Below are 10,422 nucleotides of genomic sequence, written 5' to 3'. Positions count from 1 at the left end.
ATATATATATATATATAGAGAGAGAGAGAGAGAGAGAGAGAGAGAGAGAGAGAGAGAGAGAGAGAGAGAGAGAGAACTAGGCTGGTATACTATCGGTAGCATGGAGGCCTCCGTACTACAACATTTTTTTCGATGATCGATGTAGCTTCCAAATCGACGACCGACTCCGTTAAACTTGATTTATACTATTGAAAGTATTTAGAAACTCAATTTTATAATTTTCAACATCATTTACCTATCGAACGAGTAGTCTAAAAATGAATAGTTGAAAATAAAAATATCATAAAAAATGATGATAAAAACTTGAATTTAAGATCAGATGTACTAATCTTATTCTAAATAGTGAAAAGAATTTTCTATAAAAATTTCATCAGATTTAAATTGCTTTACACTGTTAAATTTACAAACGCATCACATCGACCATTAAAATTATTAATTAATTTTGAGATCTTTTGATCACTAGCCAAATAATATTTAAAAATTATAAAATTTAGTTTTCAAATACTTTTAATAGTGTAGATTAAATCTAATAGAGCAAATTATCGATTGGGAAGCCGCATAATTGAAAACAACTTGGTAGCATAGAGGCTTCCGGGCTACCAATAATATACCAGCCTAGCTCTCTCTATATATTTTTTTAATTCTCTATTTAAATGCAAATCTTAATTTAAAAATTCATAAATTTAAATTTAAATTATATAAAATTAAAATTTAAATATACATTTGAATTTAAATTAAAATTTGATTCTTGGTTGTAATCAACGAAAAGCTAATATAATAACTAAATATTAATAAATAGCACTGAAATAATATGAAAATATTCACTTAAGAAGAAAGAATGAAATGATATAGAAATATTTAACAAAAAAATAAAATGTTATGTACTATAGAGAAAAAAAAAAAAATTAAAAGCTTATTTCGTTACATTATTTATTTTTCGTATGAAAATGGAATAACTAAAATTTTTTCAACCAAAAAATGGATCTGTTGTAGACAGACTCAAATTCAAAATATTTAGACTATGATAAATATTTTCTCTATTGATTTCGGTAGGCACAATATTTGCCTCATTCTTTTTATATGGAAGAGAGTGCTCCGAATTATAAATATATTAATTAATTAAAACAATCAAGGCTAAAAAAAAAAGTTTGTTTATTAGCAAATTAATTTGAGCATCTCAGCCACGTGTTATATTAGATGAAATTTTTTGGCTTATTAATGAGCAAGTCCACAAACTATACATGAGTTGACTTTTAAAAGCCCTAAGACTTGGACTAAGTTGCAAAAATGAATATAAATAAATAAATAAATAAATAATATTATTATAAAAAAATAACTACACCCTTTATACTTAAGCAAATTAATCTAGTTTATTATTAAACTTTGTTTAGCCTTTATTGGATTCATACGAAATCTCTTCGACGATCTTCGTGGTTAAAATATTTTTTCTTTTCTGCGTTTCGCTTCTTTTGCAAAAAAACTTAATGCATTCTCTCTTTTTCACATTTATATTTAGATTTTTTTTTTTGCATTATTTTGGGTTTATTACATAGTATAGTAACAAGCTATTTCTTGCTTTTCTCAATTCGTTACAAAAAAAAAAAAAAAAAAAAAAAAAAATCAAAATTATGAACTTTAGGCCACATTTGGCACCATTGCTTTTTTTTCACTTTTTTAAACATTAATTCTATATAATTTGATATGCTGGAGAAAATATTTTTATTTTGTTGTTAGTGATAGATAACAATTTATTTTTTAAAAAAATTTGTACGCTTTAAAAACTTGTTTTTAAAATTACAATAAAAATTATTACTAAACGAGGCTAGTTTCTTGGCTTAGTAAATTAAAACTATTACTATTAAAATAATTAATCTGATCTAAAAGGCAGAAAATAACTTTTGTTGATTATTAGTTAGGTTAAAGATGCTCTTTTATTAGATTAATTAAATAAAAGTAACAAATAATAATTCCAAATTAAGTAGATAGATTAAGAAGCAATTCAATTATCCACAAAATAAAACTATGTCCATTAATTATATGCTTGCTTGAAGAATTAGTATGCCAGCTAATTGTTATATATAATCTGGGACAATTAAAGATGGATCCTGATCCATTTAAAGAGGGGCTCATCTTTTTATGCATTGAAATATATACAAATTGTGTTGGAAATAATAATTCTTTGACATAGAGATACAATAACTTGAGTCTTCAAAAAGTGCACACGGCCTAGTGGTTGGCTTAGTTTTGAAAAGTGATTCTAGGCTCAGTAAGCCGTCACACAAGTTAGGTCCTTCTCTGCTGTCGCTTGTTAATTGAATAGAAGTAACAAATAATAATAATTCGTCTAATAGCCACCAAGGCATCGAAAAATTGATTCCTAAATATCACATTGTTTCTTTTTCACGAAATCATCTACCAACAAACTATCACGCTAGCTAGATCCTTCTCTGCTGCCCCTTTGGTGCCCTTCCCCAACATATGCTTCCAAACTCCCCTGACCTCCCCCACAGATTTTGGGATATGTCTTCTTTCTAAGATATATATTGAGCATCAAAAATCTACTACCATTCCAAGTATATATTAATTAAATGCGTTATTCTGTGGCTACGGTTTTTTATATATACAGTAGTTTTGCTCATTAGTGAGTTACCCTAGGAATGATATGCAAAGTTGCGCACTCTTGGATAAATTTGTTTAAATATCTTAATTACACTATTAAGGAATTATCTTACCATGCTTTTTGCAGCAAAAGAACCAGTCAAATGGCACCTTCCTCCCAAAGAAGAGCAAAACTTAAACAACTCATATTCAGGTGCAGTTTCAACTTGCGACAAGTAATCGTAATTATACGTTAATAACAGTATCATATACATATATAAGATAATAACTTAGTATAAAAGTAAATAACATTCGCAAAAGCGCAAAGTCGAAACAAGTTGACTATCTATTATTCGTTCTCACACAAAAGATGGATTTTAGGCGAATTACGTTCGGTAAACTGTAAATTCATATCGCAGATAAAGAATCTACGATCGAAGCGAAGGAGGATGGAAATGGCATAGCCCGCGAAGGTATAGCGCGGTGCAATTACCTTTTATATAACTAAGAACATGTTTTCGATTTGCGATTTGCTCAGTGGAAATTTGTGAGCACGTACGAAGCGTAACAAACTATTTTTCTTTTTGAGAGAAAAAAATGTGATTAATTTGTTGCAGTGCATTATGAAATTTCAGAATTCAAAATGGCGATGTCATCCGTAGATGCGAAGGAGAAAGCAGAAAAAGAAGATTTGTTGCCGTCTAATGAGTCTGAGATAGAGATAAGAAAGCAACAACCACTCAAAGGTAGAAATTCCTACGCATATACGAAATGTAATAACCTTTTTCTTTATCTGTTAAATAATACGAAACAATCGTTATTTTTCAAAAGCTAAAGATTTTGTAGAACAACGGTTATTTCATTTAATTTAATATGGTATCAGACTGGGAGGCTCTGAGTTTGAGTTTCGTCAGCCTCTTAATATTTACAATTTTCTCTCATTTAATTCAAGTCCACACCTTGGGCCTATTGAAATATTCTGTGCCCAAACATGAGGAGGAATATTCAATATAAATATTTAAGCTTTTGGAACTAAATGATTATTTTATTTTATTTAACATGATGTCAGAACTATTTTAAACTCCTTCATTCTGTAAGGTCGTGAATTCAATCCCCACTTTAAATATTTAGCGGGGAATCACGGATTCAATTCCCACTTCAAATATTTAATTAACGGGTTAAATTTTCACCTCTATATACCTTTTATATCCATCGTGCACGTAAGTGGAAGTGTTAATATGAATTTCTATGCTCCTTTCCTAATAGATCAATCTTTCGAGCAACATGGTACGAAGGAGAAAGCCAAAGAAAAAGATTTGTTGTTGTCTAATGAGCCTGAGACAAAAATAAGGGAGCAAGAATCACCCAAGGACCGACCGTCCCTAGAGCAAGCTGGCAAAGGGCTTGACGGTTGGTACCCGAGACCCAAGTTCGAATCCTAATTGATTCACATTTCTAGCTAAGTTTATTTCTAAATAAAATAAACGAAGCGAGTAGCGTACTACCTATCTCTCAAAAAAAAAAAAAAAAAAATCACCCAAGGGTAGGTATATTAATAGTTCTGCTGCATCCATATATATTCAATGCTATATATCATGCAATATATTTACAAGATCATCTAGCTTATGCAATTCTTGTAGATACAAGAAAAATTACTTTTGTCAAAGCCTTAATAAACAAAAATGGGAAAAAAAGGGTGATATTTAGATAATTTTTTGTCATCATTAGAATCAGCTTACAAAAGATTGTGTATTTTATCTTCTTTTTTTTTTCTTTGAGAAATAAGTAGCAAGCTACCTGCTTCATTCATTAAGCGAAAAGATTGTGTTGTGTATTTTATCCATCACATTATTCTACATATTAACATTTCTCTGATCAAACACAGATGTTTCAATCCAAAAGAACAAAATCGTTTGCGACTACTCGCAACAAAGATCGGACACTTGTTACGCGCACGGCGATATCAGAATTGTCGGCGTTTGGTCCATCATCTTCGCGGCTTCGACAACAACAACAACAACCTCTCATCCATCATACAAGATCAGGCCGTACGCGCGAAAGTGGGAGCAGAACACCATGGACTCAATCAAAGAACTCACCATAATTCCTTCTCCGGCAAATGATCAGATCCCCGTCTGCACTTCCAGGCACGAAGTCCCGGCGATCGTCTTCTCGACGGGCGGGTTCGTCGGAAATCTCTTCCACGACTTCACCGACATTCTGATCCCCCTCTACATCACCTCTCGCGAATATAACGGCGACGTTCGGTTCCTCGTCACGAACTTCAACTGGCAATGGATCATGAAGTACCAGCCAATGCTACTGCAACTCTCAAAGTATCCGATCATCGACCTCGACGGCGAGAGCCGAGTTCATTGCTTCCCCTTCGTTCATGTGGGACTAAAAAGCCACAAAGAGCTCGGCATTGATTCCTCGATATCTCCAAATAACTACTCCATGAGCGACTTCAAGGAGTTCCTGAGACAATGCTTCTCGCTGAAGAGAGCGAGCGTAGATAAGAGGCGAAAGCCGAGACTACTGATGCTGCTGCGAAGAGGGTCGAGGTCGTTGATGAACGAGAAGGAGGTGGTGTCGATGGCGAAGAGCGTAGGATTCAGAGTGGTCGCGGCGCGACCGGAGGCAACGGGGGACGTCGCGAGGTTCGCGAGGGTGGTGAACTCGTGCGACGCGATGATGGGCGTGCACGGGGCGGGGCTGACGAACATGGTGTTTCTGCCGGACGGCGCGGCGGCGGTGCAGGTCGTGCCGTGGGGGGAGCTGAAGTGGGCCTGCAGGCACGATTTCGGAGAGCCGACTGCAGGCATGGGGATAAGATACGTGGAGTACGAGATCGCGAAAGAGGAGAGCAGTCTGATCTACCGGTATCCGAGAGATCACGCAGTGTTTACGGATCCGATTTCGATCCACCGGCAGGGGTGGAATGCGCTGTGGAGTGTGTTTTTGCATGAGCAGAGTGTGATGCTTGATGTTGGTAGGTTTAGAGGTGTTCTACAAGAAGTTTATCAATCTCTCAATGACACAATGATGTGAAAAAAAGGGAGGGAAAAAAAAAAAGGAAACAGAGACCTAAAATTTTTCAAAATAATTTAAAATATAAAAAACAGAGACCTAAACAGTTGAATTCGGATCCCAAATTTGGATCCCAAACTCGGTTCAAACAGTTGTGTTGCTCTTGCATAGATCTTAGAAGGTGTTTTTTGAATTGAAATTGTACACTAAAAATAAACACTCGAGCGAAAAATTATGATCGTTTAAAGTTTTTCCACGTCAAACGTAAAAATTCCTGTACTCAAAGAAATTTTCAGCTCAGTTTAGTTTAGTTATAATTTTTCAGGAACTCTAATGCTAAACTAGCTACATCAAAATGTACGCCATCTAAAATAACTATTAAATTTACTTAGAGACAGATTTGATGTTCAGATTAGTTAATTGCCTCCGAATAATATAGTTAGGGGAATTTTTCATTTTTTTAATTAACTGCTTTTGGCTTATCATTTCTGTAGCCTATATATATATATACAAAAAGTTCTATTAAATGTCTCGAATTTTTACATCCAAATTGTTTTATGATGCGACCTAAAATTGTGTGAAGCAAAATTAAGAGAATTCATAATTTGTAATTATCTGAACTTTATTTAAAATAGATTAGGATTAGGGATGTCAATGGGTATGGATACCCGAAAAATTATCCGAACCCGAATCCGAACGGGACGGGTTTACCCGAGCTAAATGGGTATGGATTCGGATATGGGTATAAAAAATAAAAACCCGACCTAAATCCGACCCGTTGACATCCCTAATTAGGATAGAGAGTTGGTTTAGAACAAGTGGTAGACCCGGCCTATTGCAGAGTGCTAGTTAGGAGTGTAAAACGGCCCGGGCAGCCGGTGGGCCGCGCCGCCCGGCCCGGCACGGATATTGTAGCATCCGTGCCGGGCCGGCCAAGCTCTTCGGGTCGTGCTGGGCCGCATTTTTGGGGCCCAACGGCCAGGCACGAGGAGAGGCCGCTGGCCCGGCACAGCACGGCCCGAAACCCTAGACCCAAGGCAAGTCTTGCCGTGGTCCCGGGGGACTTGCCTTGGATAAAATACAGTTATTTTTAAAATAATTCTCGTATGCCGATCTATTCAGCCAAACAAACACGTAAAATTTTTGAATAAAATTTTTTTTCCGAATAATTGCCGAATTATTCGTGTATTATTAAAAAACTTCATGAACTTTCGGAATATGTGGATTCTGAAAAAATGAAGATGGGGACGATAATAAAATTTGTTATTACTTTTTTTATTAATCTACTTTATTTTGGAGCTCTCTATTTTTATATTCTTAAGAATTTATGTATGCTAGTAGCATAAATCTAGGGAAGAAAACTTAGTTTAATAGCTGAATTTTTTATTTAATTGGTGAACGTATAATTTTCATATAAATCACATATTCAAAAAATTGGCAAATCCAATTTTTATGTCATATTTTTCAACAAATTTAAAATTGAGATACGAATTTTATTCGAATTATGTCCGTGCTGAATTTTTGCCGAATCCGAATTAACTAATCATATTTATATCATAGCCTTGAGAAGATGGAGGACCGGACTCGAGTAGGCGAAAAGGCCGAACTGTGATAAATCATCAATTTGATATATGTTTGCTTTCTTCTTTTCTTTCTTTTATTTATGTTGTGCAGTTTTTATCTCAGGTTAAATTTTCTTGAATTTTATTTGCCAACTAAATCACCCATCTTCTCCTGGCTGCCATTTGATTCTTTAGCTTTGTCTGCTCTTAGGTTATTTAGATGTCGGAATATTCTAATCGAACTTTTGGATAATATGGTATATCATAAGCCTTTTCTGTTCCAAGAGGTTTTAAGTTCAATTCCCACATTCATCATTAATTTTATGACATAAATTTTGATATCAGAACATACAGAATCAAAATCAATGAATTTAAATCATATAATGCGCGTCCCACAGAGTCCAAACGAACCAGTTTTTTAACTAAATATCTACTCACATCTACTTTTGGAGCGGGCATAGCATTACTTTTTTGCAATTCAACTTGTGACCCACAAAAAGGCTCTACTAACCTTTCAATGCGATACAGTTCCACTAACTTTGCTTAGGTACATTTCATTATCTATCACATAAGTGAAATAGAACATATCATTACGAGGACATGGTAGTGCTTAATTTATATAAAAATACTTAATCAACAGCTCAAATTTTGCTGGTATTTAGATATAATTCTAACATAAAACTAACACTCTTGGTACTTTGTTCATGTTGCAATTTCCTCAGAGAGAAAGATCACTAGTTTGAAACCCAAATATAGTAGAACACAAATCAATCTGCTCAAAATCGAATCTCATTGAAAAAAACATAACAATGAGATTTCCACGAAAANAATTAATAGCATAGTAGCCGGACTCATATAGAACTAGGCTACTATGCTATTAATAGCACCAAGTCATTGGTGCTACCCAGTTTTTGGCCATTGGATTAAGAGATGTGCAGTTTTTTCAATAATACACGAATAATTCGGCAATTATTTGGAAAAAAATTTTATTCAAAAATTTTACGTGTTTGTTTGGCTGAATAGATCGGCATACGAGAGTTATTTTAAAAATAACTGTATTTTATCCAAGGCAAGTCCCCCGGGACCACGGCAAGACTTGCCTTGGGTCTAGGGTTCCGGGCCGTGCTGTGCCGGGCCAACGGCCTCTCCTCATGCCTGGCCGTCGGGCCCCAGAAATGCAGCCCAGCACGGCCCGAAGAGCCTGGCCGGCCCGGCCCGGCCCGGCACGAATGCTACAATATCCGTGCCGGGCCGGGCGGCCGGCTGCCCGGCCCGTTTTACACTCCTAACTAGCATGAATAGTATGATCTAACGGATGATAATGATCAAAAGGGTAGATCTAACGGCGGAAAACTTGGTAGCACCAAGTGCTTCATACTATTAATAGCATAGTAGCCGGNCTGGAAGCACGGAAGGCTCCGTGCTTCCGATAGCATAGTAGCCTCACTCTATATATATATATATATATATACAAAAAGTTCTATTAAATATGTCTCGAATTTTTACATCCAAATTGTTTTATGATGCAACCAAAAATTGTGTGAAGCAAAATTTAAGAGAATTCATAATTTGTAATTATCCGAACTTTATTTAAAATAGATTAGGATATAGAGTTGGTTTTGGAACAAGTGGTAGACCCAGCCTATCGCAGAGTGCTAGTTAGGAGTGTAAAACGGGCCGGGCCGGCCAGGCTCTTCAGGCCGTGCTGGGCTGCATTTCTGGGGCCCGACGGCCAGGCACGAGGAGAGGCCGTTGGCCCGGCACAGCACGGCTCGGAACCCTAGACCCAAGGCAAGTCTTGCCGTGGTCCCGGGGGACTTGCCTTGGATAAAATACAGTTATTTTTAAAATAACTCTCGTATGCCGATCTATTCAGCCAAACAAACACGTAAAATTTTTGAATAAAATTTTTTTCCAAATAATTGCCGAATTATTCGTGTATTATTGAAAAACTTCATAAACTTTCGGAGTATGTGGATTCTGAAAAAAATGAAGATGGAGACGATAATAAAATTTGTTATTACTTTTTTATTAATCTATTTTACTTTGGAGCTCTCTATTTTTATATTCTTAAGAATTTATGTATGCTAGTAGCATAAATCTAGAGAAGAAAACTTAGTTTAATAGCTGAATTTTTTATTTAATTGGTGAACGTATAATTTTCATATAAATCGCATATCCGAAAAATTGGCAAATCCATTTTTTAAGTCATATTTTTCAATAAATTTAAAAATTGAGATACGAATTTTATTCGAATTATATCCGTGCTGAATTTTTGCCAAATCTGAATTAACTAATCATATTTATATGAGAGTCTTGAGAAGATAGAGGACCGGACTAGAGTAGGTGAAAAGATCGAACTGCGATAAATCATCTGCTTCATATATGTTTGCTTTCTTCTTTTCTTTCTTTTATTTATGTTGTGCAGTTTTTATCTCAGGTTAAATTTACTTGAATTTTATTTGCCAACTAAATCACCCATCTTCTCCTAGCTGCCATTTGATTCTTTAGCTATGTCTGCTCTCAGGTTATTCAGATGTCAGAATAGTCTAATCGAACTTTTGGATAATATGGTATATCCTAAGCCTTCTCTGTTCTAAGAGGTACCTCTTAAGTTCAATTCCCACGCTCATCATTTTATGACATAAATTTTGATATCAGAACATACAGAATCAAAATCAATGAATTTAAATCATATAATGTGTGTCCCACAGAGCCCAAACGAACCAGTTTAACTAAATATCTACTCACATCTACTTTTAGGAGGGGGCATAGCATTACTTTTTTGCAATTCAACTTGTGTGTGACCCACAAAAAGGCTCTACTAACCTTTCAATGCGATACAGTTCCACTAACTTTGCTTAGGCACATTTCAATATCTATCACATAAGTGAAATAGAACATATCATTACGAGGACATGGTAGTGCTTAATATATATAAAAATACTTAATCAACAGCTCAAATTTTGCTGGTATTTAGATATAATTCTAACATAAAACTAACACTCTTGGTACTTTGTTCATGTTGTTAGGATTTGGTTAGATTTGTAGTTAAATCCTATTTGGATAAGAATTAATATTTAAATCTGTTTGAGATAAATTAAGATTTAAATATTAGAGGATAAACCTAACTAGATTAGGATTAATATTTAAATCTATTAGAGATTAATTAAGATAGATTTAGATATTAATTGGAGTAGAAATCCTAAATATATTAGGATTAGGGTACGTT

At 34.9% G+C, this 10,422-nt stretch overlaps 1 protein-coding gene across 4 annotated transcripts in view; it reads left to right on the top strand.

The window, feature by feature from the left end:
- LOC109710901 (protein O-linked-mannose beta-1,4-N-acetylglucosaminyltransferase 2-like) overlaps positions 1-5,855 on the top strand; it is a 6,882-nt gene extending 1,027 nt beyond the window's left edge. Inside the window, exons 3-7 of one of the 4 annotated variants that reach the window (XM_020233703.1) lie at positions 2,747-2,812; positions 3,018-3,071; positions 3,216-3,344; positions 3,865-4,008; positions 4,484-5,855. In XM_020233703.1, the coding sequence (XP_020089292.1) occupies positions 2,747-2,812; positions 3,018-3,071; positions 3,216-3,344; positions 3,865-4,008; positions 4,484-5,649 (1,559 nt within the window). In that variant the 3' untranslated portion in view covers positions 5,650-5,855. The remainder of the gene's footprint in view (positions 1-2,746; positions 2,813-3,017; positions 3,072-3,215; positions 3,345-3,864; positions 4,009-4,483) is intronic. The other 3 variants (XM_020233704.1, XM_020233705.1, XM_020233706.1) reach the window with 3 other exon arrangements.

The sequence above is a fragment of the Ananas comosus genome, linkage group 5, assembly GCF_001540865.1.
Source record: "Ananas comosus cultivar F153 linkage group 5, ASM154086v1, whole genome shotgun sequence".
NCBI classification, from domain to species: Eukaryota; Viridiplantae; Streptophyta; class Magnoliopsida; order Poales; family Bromeliaceae; genus Ananas; species Ananas comosus.
Note: the sequence above shows the minus strand (reverse complement) of the source record. Positions and strands in the feature narration are given on the sequence as shown.